We start from the raw sequence: 14,526 nt of genomic DNA, 5'->3' as shown, positions 1-14,526 counted from the left end.
TGTTATTTTGAATTCCAAACATTTTCCCTAATTGGATATCATGGAAATAAGGTCGCCATCTAAAATGCTAAGAAAAAATGTCAAAAAAAACTCTTAAAACCATTAAGTTAAGCTTTTCTAAAATAAAAAAACTCTTAAAACTATTAAGTTAAGTTTTTTCTAACACAACAAACTCTTAAAAGTATTAAGTTAAGCTTTTCTAAAAAAAAAAAACTATTAAAACTATTAAGTTAAGCTTTTCTAAAAAAAAACCTATTTAAACTATTAAGTTAAGCTTTTCTAAAAAAAACACTATTAAAACTATTAATTTAAGCTTTTCTAAAAATTTTTTTTATCATTATTATTTTAAATATTTGAAATGTGTTGGAATTAAACAAATGGAAATGGGGAAATATTAGTGTATTCAAAATCCTTCCCAAAACGGCTTACTTTCATTGCGGCTTTTCAGAAAGACGCCATTTAGTGTTTGCGCGTTGTTACTTTCCCTCAGGCCTGATCAATCTGATCATCGAGCCTTTCTCCCTCCGAGTAAAACAAAACAGTAGCCGTCTCCCCAAAGCCAAAAAGTACACTTAAACCGATGTAGTACACGATTCAAAAGTCCATGTGCTCCTCTTGGTGGCAGCGTGTTTGCAACAAGACATCCTGTCATCTCTCCTTGAGACCGCAGTTTTTTTTTTATAAGTGCTGCCTTGAGCGCCGCGAGAGAGGAACTGACTGAAGGCTGTTTATCCCGCCGCGGCCTTGATATAAACATGTGAAAGAAGCTCGCCGCTTTCTCCCGCCGGCTCAATCAATACAAAGATATTCATCGAGAGGGACAATGCGCCGCCAAGCGCCTTGCTAGAAACCTTTTTTTTTCCCGCGACAGCTTCTTTCATAGCGTCGACCTTTGCCGACGGGCGACGGGACGTAAAAGCTTTCGCTGGCGCGTGAGTGAAATGTTCGCGTGGCCTTATTATACAAAAGCCAACGAGTTCCTTGCGTAACGTCTGACACGGGCACCGGACCACATGCTGGCTTTCGCCGACCCGCTTTAGCTCCGGTCTTTCACTTTTGCTACCGTCGAAATCTTTTCATTTGGGGTGCACGTTACAGTGAGGTTAGAAAACCGGAGCGGTCGCTTGAAGTTAAACCACATTTTCGATAAGGATAGTTGTAGCACTGCCTGATAATTGGGTTTGGTTTGAGCCTTTTTCAATGTGTCTGAATTACTTAGTGAGTTTAAATAAGTATGTACACCAACAACATATTTTTTTTACCGCTCTCTACCATCAAGCCAGTGCTAATTTGTTAAGATTGAATTTTTATTATATATATATATATATATATATATATATTATTTAAAAAAATTTTTTTTTTTTTTTTTCAGGGGCGGCCCGGTGGGGTGAGTGGTTAGTGCGTCCGCCTCACAGCTTTGGGGTCCTGGGTTCAAATCCAGGTCACGTCCACCTGTGTGAAAATGTACATGTTCTCCCCGGGCCTGTGTGGGTTTCCTCCGGGTACTCTGGTTTCCTCCCACATTCCAAAAACATGCATGGTAGGCTGATTGGACACTCTAAATTGCCCTTAGTTATGAGTGGTTGGTTGTTTGTCTCATTGTGCCCTGCGATTGGCTGGCCACCAGTTCAGGTTGTTCCCCGCCTCTGGCTCCCCGGAGTCAGCTGGGATAGGCTCCAGCACCCCCCTGCGAACGTAAAAAAGGAAAATAATTTCACTCATGTAATTTTACATGTAAAAACAAATTTGGCCCTGAAATCTATCTTTTTTTTACCATGTTAAACCTTCAGGGAATGCCCCTTTTTTTGCCAATTCTGGTTGTGACATCACAACGGGATTCATCATTCGCATCTAATTCCCTGACAAATTCTTTTCTGTCCCTTTTCGTGGGGACCTGTGTCCAACCCGTCCCTCGCTATTCTTTTTCTTAGCGTCTTCAAAACCAAACCAACAGTCTGTCCTTTTGGACCCGAGACGAATCGACGATCAATCCCGCACATTTTTGCTTCTACGGGTTAGGATCATTCCTCACTTTCAAAGTTGAGGCAGCGCACCCTCGGAGGGGCAATTAGAGTAAAACGCTAATTCATCTGCTTTATCCCGAGCCGTCTTCCTGTCTTTTCCTCCCCCGTCTGTCCGTCCCTCCCTCCCACCGCAGCTCCTCATTCCTCTTTAGTGACAAAGGCAAGGAGAGCACTGAGTCATGACATCATAATTCACCGGCTCCTGTTTTCTCCGTTAAATCAATATCGCCACGTCCGAGTCAAGGTTGTCGGCCGGCCTTCGCGGCTCGCTTCTTCCAGCCTCTTTCTTGCGGAAAATGGTATAAATTGTCCCTAAAATAATTAAGCCTTCAGATCTGTCAGCGCCCTATATTTTTGGGGGACCCGCTCCCCGCCTGATGAACAACGCCGACGGCGTGTCAAGGCAATGCCCAGGAAAGAATGGACCTGGACTTTAAGGACTCTGCTCTGAGGACTACTCTTTAATGAGTTTGCTTTATGAACTAACCTCTACCTACTTGACTTTAAAGACTCTTGTTAAATCCAACGACTTGTTTTTCACGACGAGGCCTCGAGAACTCGGGTGGCAAAAAGTTGAAGGACTTTGAAGTCTTGTTTTTAAACACTGCGTTCGTTTTAGGTGCAAATCTTGGTGATTGGACGTTGTAGACCGGCTTTGGTGGTCCCGAGGACGGCGCGACGGTTGAATTCTCAAGCTGCGGAGGTAATGGCAGAGTCGAGCAAATTTCACCCACACCAATCAAAAAACATTTTTTCAATCTATGGGAATTAATTTCCTGGAACTTTCCTCAACAAAATTCCAAAGAATGGCAAGATTAGTTGTAATATAGTGAAGCAACTTTATTTGTATCGCACAATTCAATACAAGGTAGTGCTTTACATCAGAATAAAAAAAAATTCATAAGTTAAAGACAAGAAAAGAATTAAAACATAGAGACAACACCAAAAAAAAGAATCAAACAACCAATGTCACAACTTGAAACTTGAACTATGTAATCATGCGTACGCTAACGATTGAAGCTCACTTCAGGTAACTTGTCCAAGAGGTGAGAAGCATATTATAACGGAATGCTTGCTTGTTATTCTTGGAGCAGGCAGCAGACCGGTTCCAGACGACCTTAGGGGTCTCCTTTCTTTGTAAAGGGCGAACCAATCAGGAATGCATTTTGTTCCAAGGCCACCAAGTGTTTGTAGACCAGCGGTAAGATTTTATAGTCCATCCTTTGACTCACAAGAAGGCACTGTAACTATTTCATAACCACCGTAATATGCTCCACTTTCCTTTCTTAGGACTTTGGCATCATCATTCTGCTTTGGCCGTAGCTTTCTGACTGGTTTTCACCTCAAAACAAATGGGTAAGTTTTGCCATATCTCAAAGACCCTTAATTCTGGCTACCGTGCATTGATATTTGGCAAATGTGACATAATTTGAAGTTCTATGTTTACTGAGCTGCCGCTCACAATTCCCCCACAAAGGGAAATGTCTTTGCAAGTTTAATTCATTTTAATGGCTCAATAAATCATTTTCCTGTATTTTTTTGCAGATATTCCACACAAAGTAGGTATACTTTTCTCATTTTTGAAGGGTTTCTGGGGTAGTATTGGGCATGTTTTTTTTTTTCAAATGTGTCTCGACTTAGGAAAAGTCAGCAAAGTACTTCAGGAACGAATATTTGTAAGTAGAGGAGAGTAGCACTGTCGAGTCTTCATAGGCAGATTTCTTGGACAACTTGAGAGGGTGGTCGAAATGGTCATTGGCACGGACTGCGCGCAATTGCTCCCACTCGAGCGAGAGAGAAGGAAAGAGAGAGGGTGGTGCCTGCGGGGGAGGCGGAATGAGCAAGGGTTGGGAGAAAAGTGCCGGCTGGCTCTACCACTCACACGGGAGCTCCCTTTCGGAGAGTGAACTGCTCACGCCCGCCGTCTTTCTGCTCTGTTCAGGGGCCGCCGCGCTTCCCGGAGTTCCCCGACAAAAGAGCGCCTCGCCTCCTCCACGCTGACCTCCGCCAGAGAGGCGCCCCCGCTCTCCGGCCGGCGGTCATGGCCACGACGCCGGAGAGCTGCCGCTGTCGGGGAGCCAGCCTCCGCCGCGCCGACAACGGCGGAACCAGCATCCTTTACAGCATTCTCAAGAGTGACCGAGAGGAGCGAGAGCAGCACGAGAGGCTCCACGACTTACTCTACGGCCGCGGAAGCGGCGCCTCTCCCGCCGTCCTCTCCTCGTCCTCGTCCTCCTCCGGTCCGACGTGGCGGAGTCAAGAGCCGCACCGAGCGGCGACGTGCTCCTGCGGGGCCACGCGGCGCCGCGGGGTCCTGCGCTCCCCTCAGGTGACGTGCAAAGCCGCGTCCGCCATCCTGGTCAAGACGCTGCGTTTCGTCAAGAATGTGCCCTGCTTCAGGGAGCTCCCCGAGGACGAGCAGGTGGTCCTGATCCGAAGCGCCTGGGCGCCCCTCCTGGTGCTGGGTTTGGCGCAAGACCGCGTGGACTTTGACACCGCCGAGACGGTGGAGCCCAGCATGTTGCAGCGGATCCTCACCGGGGCGCCCCGGAGCCCGGACCGGGATCGAGAGCGGAACCAGAGCGAGGCCACGACGACGGCGGCGCTCGGCGTGGGCGCCCCGAGTCCGAGCGGGGGAGCCGGCGTGGCCTTGACCGACATCGAAGTCATTAAAGGCTTCCTGAAGAAGTGCTGGAGCGTGGACATCAGCACCAAGGAGTACGCCTACCTGAAGGGAGCGGTCCTCTTCAACCCGGGTAAGTCCAGCAAAAAAACAACAATAACAACAACACAAAGTTCACTTGAAATTTTAATGATCACTTTTACTAAACACAGCAAATACAAATAATCATTACAAAAAGCACCCATATGCTTAGTTGTTTTTAAGCCACAATTTGAAATAATGTAGTCTTCTTTATGCATTTCTTGGGCAGAACTGCAATAATAATTAATACTAGGAATAATAACATGGCTGCCTTGTTGATTGATATAAATGCTGCTTTCTGTACCAGCATAACCAGTGTCAAAACACCAGTCAATCTTGTCTATAAATGTCAATGGCTGTAAATAACACAATCATCCTGGAAAATACATATTTACACTCGTGAAACAAACAAGTTAATTACAATCAAGACAATTTTAAATAATTGAAACACTCCATTGTTAAAAAAAACCACCCGGTATATTTATACTAGTGAAACAAACTTTACAGAAGACTTTCTTCTTCCTACAAGTCAAGAAAATTACCATTGAGAGAGCTCAATTCATCATATTGGATTATGTAGCTTTATTTATGAGATCCAAATTTTGTGTCGCTCATTCTGGCTAACTCTGTCCGGAAAAAAAGACGACGTGATAAATCTCCAAAGTACCCCATCGGTACTTTGTATCCTCCAAATCAGGTGTGTGGGATTTACCAAAAGTATGGATTGCTCTGCTTTTCCAATCACATCCAGGTTTAAAAGACGAAGGTCTCATCTTGATTGACAGAAAGAGTCCAAACTTAGGCTTTCCTTGTGCTTTCAGACGTGGAGGGTCTCCGCTGCCTGCCGTACATCCAGTCGTTGCGCCGCGAGGCCCAGCAGGCCCTCAACGAGCACGTGCGGCTGATACACCGCGAGGACGCCACGCGCTTCGCCAAGCTGCTCATCGCCCTGTCCATGCTGAGGTCCATCAGCCCCTCGGTGGTGGCCCAGCTCTTCTTCAAGCCCATCATCGGGAGCGTCAACATCGAGGAGGTGCTCATGGAGATGTTCTACGGGAAGTGAGCCCACCGCCAGCAACGCCAGCGCCGCCACGCCGGGGTCCGTCTCCGGGTAGTCGCCCCTCCCGGTCGCCCGACGGAGGGACGGACGGACGGACTACGAGTCTTTTAACGGACCAAGGAAAGGTGCTCACTGAAAAGGAATCTGTTAGTGTGAATGCTTTGTGTTGCCATGGGCGTGATGTATAAAGCCGTCACTGTGTTACATGGCTTAACTTATTTGTTTTATAAACTATTTTTCTAAAAGCAACTCCCTCGACTGTTGTTCTTCAGCGCCGTCAACTGACACACTTGTCACGGGGTCCGCTGACCTCCACAAGCGCTGATAAACGGCTGATAAAACTCGCGCGTTTAACCTCGGCCAATTTGGGTCAGACTGACTTGTTTTTGGATTTCCACAGCGACACTGTGACAATAAAACCACGTTTAACACGGATAAACACACGCTGAGCTGTGAAATGAGTGACGTCTACACGATGCTGTTGAGATTCGGTCAAAATGGAGACAAAAAAGGCTATGTTTTTGAATAAAAAATAGGTCTTTCTTCATGAAAAAAAGCATTTTAGATATAATATTTACATTTTTTTTTTATAAATGGATTAAAAGAACTGGATTAAAAGCCCTGAATATTCAGTTTTTTTATAGATCTAAAACAATGTTTATTTTAGCTTTTTTAAATATATTTTTAGATTTTACAAAATGATTTTTGAACTAAAAACACAGAAAAAAATTGATTAAAAAAAAATATGATTTTATATCTGGGGTTGGGGTTGGGGTTGGGGTGATTGCTTAGCATGTGGGAGCAGCTCTGGTGTCATGGATTAATTCCCGGTTGGTCCTGTGGAGTAGAAAGCAATTTTTACTTACTATACAAAAAACTGTAGATCCTAGGTGTCCAACTAGTAAATTGCTTGAAAACGACACCAACCTTCTCTGCAGTCCCCTCCCCTTCAAGAGCTCCCCCCGTGTCAGAAGTCATTGAAACCCCAGGTGAGCCCCCCGTGTCTGAAGTCATTGAAATTGACGGCAGAAGCATAGAAAAATGTCCGATCTTGGGCTTTCAATTGACCAATTGTAACCAGCGCCGCTCTTTACTCTGCGCCGCCATTGACGACGCTAGACGTCCAATCTGTTGAGCTCAAGATGGGACGTCCATCGCCGTCGACGGAGCCTTTCCTTAACGCTGTCTAACTCTCGGGATTCTGTCTTTCCCCCCTCTTCTTTTCAAAGACATCAAGAAACTGTCTCAATAACACAGTTTGACCTATTCCCCGTGTGAATTCATCAAGCGTTGTCGCCGTTATATAATGGCAACCAGCGAGTCGACCCAATGCCACATAGCAAAGGGCTGACTTGGGCCCGTAAGGGGACACACAAAAGATGGCCGCCAGTCGTATTAATATAGAAATGTCCCAAAGAACTCAGACGAAATCGTATTGGAGCACAGCACCTGACGTCATCGACGTGCGACGGTGACCATGTGTCGAGCCTATACTTGGCTTATTTCTTTTGAGCCATGACTTATACCAACAACACGAGTTGCTCAATTGTCGACAAAGACCGTTGTTTAGGTCACAGATGAAGAAGCATCATTCATAGAAAAAGAATGCAAAAGTCGATGGAAGAGGAAACCGAAAAAGGAAACAAGCGACCGACCTCTAACAAGGCTTATTTGTAAGTGGACTTTTTGTGACAAATACATTCGCTCACTCGAGGATACACACGAAGGGACTTCTGTCCCGTCCATGATGAACTTTTAAAGGTTTGCACGAGAGCTAGAATTCGTATTTTGTCTATTGACGGTGTTGCCCATCCTAAAAAAAAGACGAACGACGGATGAGTGATACGTACTGAGCTATTTTGACATGAAATCTTATTGATTGCAATTTGAAACGCCGATTTCAACAGCAGGTGAATTTCACAAGGCACAATGGCGGTCCGTGAGAACCGAACAAGCGTCACCTAACTTGATAGCCTGATGAAATGAGACCAACTTTGATTGTTCATTCATTCTCTGAACCGCTTTGTCCTCACAAGGGTCGCGGAGGGTGCCTGAGCCTATCCCAGCTGACTTCGGGACACCCTGAACCGGTGGCGGAGGAGACGGACAACCATTCACCTTTGAAATGTGGGAGGAAACAGGAGTACCTGGAGAAAAGCCATGCAGGCCTGGGAAGAACTCCACACAGGTGGGCTGACCTGGATTCGAACCCCCCATGTATAATAAGGCTTTTTTTTAATGACCATGTATAGTAAGGTTTTTTTTTAAATGACCATGTATAGTAAGCCTTTTTTTTCCTCGTAAAAAACGACATAGTATATAGTAAGGCTTATTTTAAACGACATAGTATAGTAATGCTTATTTTCTTTAAAAAAGGACATACTATAGTAAGGCTTTTTTCTTAAAAAACGACATAGTATAGTAAGGCTTTAAAAAAAAAACCGACATAGTATAGTAAGGCTTTAAAAAAACGAAATAGTATAGAAAGGCTTTTAAAAAAAACGACATAGTATAATAAGGTTTTTTTTTCTTAAAAAGCGGCATAGTATAGTAAGGCTTTAAAAAAAACGACATAGTATAGTGAGGCCTTCTTTAAAAAAACGACCATGTATAGTATGGCTTTTTTTTCTTTAAAAAACGACATAGTATAGTAAGGTTTTTTTCTTAAAAAAAACGACATAGTATAGTAAGGCTTTTTTCTTTAAAAAACGACAGCTTTGTAAGGCTTTTTTCTTTAAAAAACGACATAGTATAGTAAAGCTTTTTTTTCTTAAAAACGACATAGTATAGTACGGCTTTTTTCTTAAAAAAACGACATAGTATAGTGAAGCTTTTTTCTTTAAAAAACAACATAGTATAGTAAGGCTTTTTTCTTTAAAAAAACGACAGTATAGTAAGGCTTTTTCTTTGAAAAAAAAAACGACAAACTATAGTAAGGCTTTTTTTCTTAAAAAATGACATAGTAGTTAGGCTTTTTTTTTTCCGGAAAAAACAAATAGTATAGTAAGGCTTTTTTTCGTGAAAACATGACACAATGTATAACAAGTTTTATTCAGAAAAAAACAACATAGTATAGTAAGGTTTTTTTCTTAAAAAAACGACATAGTATATGTATAGTAAAGCGTTTTTTCTTTTAAAAAATGACTATGTATAGTAAGGCATATTTTCTTAAAAAACGACATAGTATAGTAAGGCTTTAAAAAAAACGACGTAGTATAGTAAGGCTTTTTTCTCTCGTAAAAAAATGACATAGTATAGTAAGGCCTTTTTTTTCTTAAAAACGACATAGTATATTTTGTACGGCTTTTTTTCCCCTTAAAAAACGACATAGTATAGTAAGGATTTTTTCTTAAAAAACGACATAGTATAGTAAGGATTTTTTTCTTAAAAAATGACATAGTATATTAAGGCTTTTTTTCCATAAAAACATGACACAATGTATAACAAGGCTTTTTATTCATAAAAAACAACATAGTATGGTAAGGCTTATTTCTTAAAAAACGACCATGTATAGTAAAGTGTTTTTCTAAAAAAATGACCATGTAAAGTAAGGCTTTTTTTCTTGAAAAAATGACCATGTATAGTAAGGCATATTTTCTTAAAAAATGACCATGTATATATAGTAAGGCTTTTTTTTTCTTTAAAAATGACCATGTATAGTAAGGCTTTTATTTATTATATTGTATACTTAATGAATGAATCTAGGCTTCTGGCTCATCCTCACAAGGCTCGTGTACGTACAAGATATTTGTTGAATGAAAGTTACAGCATGGAGGAAATGTTCCCCACAAGTTCACGCCTTGCCTTGTTTGTTGACAGATTCGTACCGGCGCACCCCGGATTGCGCCTTCATCCAGGAGTCTCCGGCGCCCCAGTGAGCCGAGGCTGACATGGTCATGCTTTTGGACGGCTCCCGCAGATGCAGGCGGACGACTTTGCCGGATGGCAAATCCTCACTGATCTGTAAGTCCGATTGTCGTCGCCGCCGTCAACATCATAACTTTGGTCACGTGACCTTTATGTCATTCACGGCGTCCAGTCGGGAAGAGCTCGCTGATCGGCCGCAGGAGCAGTTGGGACAGATGCACGTCGCCACCGCCTTCGTCATGCCAGGTTGAAAACCGTGTCGCCACTGTAAAGATATTGGCGTCGTAGGACAAAAATGTTGTCATCTTGGGCAGTGTTGAGAAATAATTGTCTTTGTGTTATGAAAGATGCATTGGACAACGTGGAAGAGGAGCAGGAGGAGAAGAACGGGGTGCACCTGACCGACCGACCGACAATTCAAGGCCTGCTTGCCTCACCCCGTGACAGCCCTCCCATCTTCCCACTAAACTTCGACTGGCTTAGTATTTTCTGTAAGAGGGCGCTCGAGTAATTTGGCTAAGTGTGCAAGGCACCTCCCTACTCAGCATGGTCCTGTCCAATCAAACTTTTTGGGTGGCTTATTTGAAATCCTAGCTAATAGCCAGTGTTTTAGGATTTTTTAAAACTCATTTTGATGTAATGATTCAATGTAAAATTAATTATTAAAGTTTTTTTTAGTAAAAGGTAATTATTCTTATGTCGCAGGTGCCTCTCCCCGCCGAAGGCGGGGAGAGGCACCAAGAGTACGTCTGCGGGGCGCGAACCAGCATCCACTCGACGGTAGGCGCATGCTCTACTGTGTGTGGTAAAGGGCCCTCCCACCGTCCCACTAAACTTCGACCGGCTAAGTATTTTCGGTAAGAGGGCGCTCGAGTAATTTGGCTAAGTGTGCAAGCCGCCTCCCTACCCAGCATGGTCCTGTCCTAGCTAATAGCCAGTGTCTTTTGATTTTTTAGGCTAAGTATTTTAACAAATTTTGATGTAATGATTAAATGTAAAATTTAATTTGTAAAGTTTTTTTTAGTAAAAGGTAATTAGTCTTATGTCGCAGGTGCCTCTCCCGCCTTCGGCGGGAGAGGCACCAAGAGTACTACTACTACTCACTCAGCATGGTCGTAATTTGGCTAAGTGTTTTGATTTTTTAGGCTAAGTATTTTAACAAATCTGGATGTAATGATTAAATGTAAAATTTATTTTTTAGGTTTTTTTAGTAAAAGGTAATTTATCTTATGTCGCAGGTGCCTCTCCCGCCGAAGGCGGGAGAGGCACCAAGAGTACGTCTGCGGGACGCGAACCAGCCTCCACTCGGCGGTAGGCGCATACTCCACTGTGTGCGCCAAGGGGCCCACCCACACACCCACTAAACTTGGACAGGCCAAGTATTTTCGGTAGGAGGGCGCTCGACGAATGTGACTAAGTGTATAAGCCACCTCCCTAAAAAGAACATGTCCTGCCCACTCGGTTTTTATTTGACCTGAAAAGTGACAAGTTGGAGGAGGCGGGGAAGCCAACCGATGACCTTTTGTATGGTAAGTCTGTGCTCTCCTATTGAGGCCAAGTCAGCCACCTGGTGAAATCGACATCCTACGTCACCGCCATCCGCAGGTGAGTCTAAGAAAAACAAAAGAAATGAAACATTTTCTGCACAGCAACATGAATGTCTTTTAAACTTACTTTTTTTGTCTTCAGGTGTCCTCGCTCGCTCTCCACAGTTTGGGAAACCTTTTCGTTGGAAGACTGTCCATCCCACAAGTCATCCATTTTTGCCTTTGTCACTAATCTGAAAAAATAAAAATAAAAGTTGACAGCAAAGTATCTCTAGTTCTATTATGTGACCTTGACTTTGATTTATAAGAAATATTTTTTTTTTCCATTCTAAAATTTTTTTTTTATGGCTATGCACACGCACTATGATCGCTGCAACAAGGCGAGACATCACATACCGAGCCAATACGAAGGCGACCGGTCGGGTCGGGGCTTCATCCGCAAGCTGCTCCCAAACCTACTCCATCCTGTCAGAGAGACCACAAGAAAGAAGCCTTACTATAAATGGTCATTTTTTAAAGAAAAAAGCCTTACTATGTCATTTTTTGAAGAAAAAAGCCTTACTATACTACGTTGTTTTTTAAAAGAAAAAAGCCTTACTATGTCATTTTTTGAAGAAAAAAGCCTTACTATACTACGTTGTTCTTTAAAAGAAAAAAGCCTTACTATAGTATGTCATTTTTTAATAAATAAAGCCTTGTTTATAAATAATGCCTTCATTTTTTAACGAAAAAAAACCCTTACTATACTAAGTCGTTTTTTAATTAAAAAAGCCGTACTATACTATGTTTTTTTTAAGAAAAAAGCCTTACTATACTATGTCATATTTTAATTTAAAAAAGCCGTACTACACTATGTCGTTTTTTAAAGAAAAAAGCCTTACTATACTATGTCGTTTTTTTTAAAGAAAAAAGCCTTACTATACTATGTCGTTTTTAAGAAAAAAAGCCGTACTATACTATGTCGTTTTTTAAAGAAAAAAGCCTTACTATACTATGTCGTTTTTTAAAGAAAAAAAGCCTTACTATACTATGTCGTTTTTTTAAAGAAAAAAAAGCCTTACTATATATACTATGTCGTTTTTTTAAAGCCTTACTATACTATGTTGTTTTTTTAAAGAAAAAAGCTTCACTATACTATGTCGTTTTTTTAAAGAAAAAAGCCTTACTATACAATGTCGTTTTTAATAGAAAAAAAAGCTTTACTATACAATGTCGTTTTTTAAAGACAAAAGCCTTACTATACTGTTTTTTTTTACAAGAAAAAAAACCCTTACTATATATACTATGTCGTTTTTAAAAAAAAGCCATACTATACTATGTCGTTTTTTAAGAAATAAGCCTTACTATACTATTTCGTTTTTTAATTAAAAAAAAGCCTTACTATACCATGTCGTTTTTTTTTAAAGAAAAGCCTTACTATACATACTATGTTGTTTTTTTTTAAAAAAAGCCTTACTATACTATGTCATTTTTTTTTACAAAAAAGCCTTACTATACTATGTCATTTTTTTTTACAAAAAAGCCTTACTATACTATGTCATTTTTTTTTACAAAAACGCCTTACTATACTATGTCATTTTTTTTTTTACAAAAAAGCCTTACTATACTATGTCATTTTTTTTTTTTTTTTTACAAAAAAGCCTTACTATATACACTATGTCGTTTTTGACGAAAAAAGCCTAACTATACTTGGTCGTTTTTATTTAAAAAAAGCCTTTCTATCTATGGTCGTTTTTATTAAAAAAAAAAGCCTTACTATACATGGTCGTTTTTATTCACAAAAGCCTTTCTATACTATGTCGTTTTTTTAAGAAAAAAAAGTTTACTATACTATGCCGTTTAAGGAAAAAAAAAGCCTTACTATACATGGTCATTACCAAAAATAAATAAATAAATCAAGTCGTCAGATATCACCAATATTACTGGAGTGTCTTTCCACAATTAGGATTTTCGTTTTATGACAAATGGTCTTAAAGGAATTTCAAATTGGAAAAGTCATCATTGAGCAGTCTTCTTTAATGTCCTTGTGCGATCTTTGAAACGATTAAAAAACACTAAACGCAATTCGATTTGGATATATTATGACTGCAAGTGGAACTACTATATCTTTATAGAAGCTAGCAATGTAGAAAACGGGAGCATTTCTTACCTTTTCGGCATGCGTCGAGTACACAAAAATCAGCCAACGTAAAAAACAACAACTTCTTGGTGGACTTCTGTTCATGTCCTTTAACAAACGTGTCTTGGTTGGAGCTAACCCAAATTAGGCCGTTTAGATCATGCGATTAAAAACCTGAAAAGACGTTTACAAACAAAACAAAGCATACAGGTCAACAAAATCCCTTTTTTTTTTTCATTGTCTTTTCCGGTCCGTTTCACTTCCGGCTCACCAATGTGACGTCAATTCAGGGAACGCCCTCGACTTTTTTTTCCTTCTTTTTTTAATATAATAGTTCTAAATGAAAGCCTAGTCTTATATCAACTCAAAAGCCTTTATTGTCATCATACACAGCTGTGTATAATGAACTAAGTCTTTATTTTAATGAAAAAATATACTAAATTACATAGTATAGTGATCCATCAAACAACACCAGGATTTGAACCCCAGCTGCCCACATGGCAGTCAGGTCAACAAACCTCTACGCCATGAAGTGACCACACTTTACTTTGTCATTATTGGAAAGTGTTGACTACACATATAGAAATAACTAAGGGAAAATGATTCCCAACTGGGAATCGAACCACACCTGCCCACATGCCAGTCAGGTGAACTAACCTCTAGGCCACAAATTGGCCACACTTTACCTTGACATTATTGGAAAACCTTGACTACACATAGTTGTTTCTGTTTAAGGGAAAATGACTCCACACCAGGAGTTGAACCCCAGCTGCCCAGATGGCAGTCAAGTGAACAAACCTCTACACCATGAAGTGACCACACTCTACTTTGTCATTATTGGAAAGTGTTGACTTCACATATAGAAATAACTAAGGGAAAATGATTCCCAACAGGGAATCGTACCACACCTGCCCACATGGCAGTCAGGTGAACTAACCTCTAGGCCACACTTTACCTTGACATTATTGGAAAACCTTGACTACACATAGTTGTCTCTGTTTAAGGGAAAATGACTCCACACCAGGAGTTGAACCCCAGCTGCCCACATGGCAGTCAAGTGAACAAACCTCTACACCATGATGTTACCACACTTTACTTTGTCATTATTGGAAAGTCTTGACTACACATATATAGAAACAAATAAGGTACTTGTTTGAATAAGATAACCTTAAGTGTTTTGATTATGTGCGACTAAATGGACAGAA

At 41.0% G+C, this 14,526-nt stretch overlaps 1 protein-coding gene and 2 long non-coding RNA genes across 6 annotated transcripts; 2 read left to right on the top strand and 1 right to left on the bottom strand.

Annotated features, from left to right (window-relative positions):
* Positions 1 to 3,361: 3,361 nt before the first annotated feature.
* On the top strand, positions 3,362 to 6,037 carry nr0b1 (nuclear receptor subfamily 0, group B, member 1). The gene is made up of 4 exons (XM_077617106.1): positions 3,362 to 3,380; positions 3,570 to 3,583; positions 3,967 to 4,780; positions 5,550 to 6,037. The coding sequence occupies exons 1-4, from the start codon at positions 3,377 to 3,379 to the stop codon at positions 5,789 to 5,791; spliced, it is 1,074 nt and encodes a 357-aa protein (XP_077473232.1). The 5' UTR covers positions 3,362 to 3,376; the 3' UTR covers positions 5,792 to 6,037.
* Positions 6,038 to 7,303: 1,266 nt separating this feature from the next.
* Positions 7,304 to 11,470, top strand: LOC144087216 (uncharacterized). Of its 2 annotated transcripts, XR_013304663.1 has the most exons (8): positions 7,304 to 7,461; positions 7,825 to 7,976; positions 9,608 to 9,751; positions 9,828 to 9,901; positions 10,003 to 10,706; positions 10,894 to 11,043; positions 11,138 to 11,260; positions 11,345 to 11,470. It is a non-coding gene; the product is annotated as an uncharacterized LOC144087216 (long non-coding RNA). The 2 variants fall into 2 exon arrangements; XR_013304662.1 differs by having other exon boundaries at positions 10,894 to 11,260.
* Positions 9,228 to 13,597, bottom strand: LOC144087218 (uncharacterized). 3 transcript variants are annotated; one of them, XR_013304665.1, is made up of 5 exons: positions 13,352 to 13,597; positions 11,599 to 11,667; positions 11,330 to 11,435; positions 11,130 to 11,266; positions 9,228 to 9,920 (listed from the first exon to the last, which is right to left on the bottom strand). It is a non-coding gene; the product is annotated as an uncharacterized LOC144087218 (long non-coding RNA). The 3 variants fall into 3 exon arrangements; XR_013304666.1 differs by having other exon boundaries at positions 11,175 to 11,266; positions 13,352 to 13,596; XR_013304664.1 differs by lacking the exon at positions 9,228 to 9,920 and having other exon boundaries at positions 11,104 to 11,266; positions 13,352 to 13,594.
* Positions 13,598 to 14,526: the final 929 nt, after the last annotated feature.

This window comes from Stigmatopora argus, chromosome 13 (assembly GCF_051989625.1).
Source record: "Stigmatopora argus isolate UIUO_Sarg chromosome 13, RoL_Sarg_1.0, whole genome shotgun sequence".
NCBI classification, from domain to species: domain Eukaryota; kingdom Metazoa; phylum Chordata; class Actinopteri; order Syngnathiformes; family Syngnathidae; genus Stigmatopora; species Stigmatopora argus.
The sequence above is the reverse complement of the archived record's forward strand: the minus strand, read 5'-3'. Positions and strand labels throughout refer to the sequence as shown.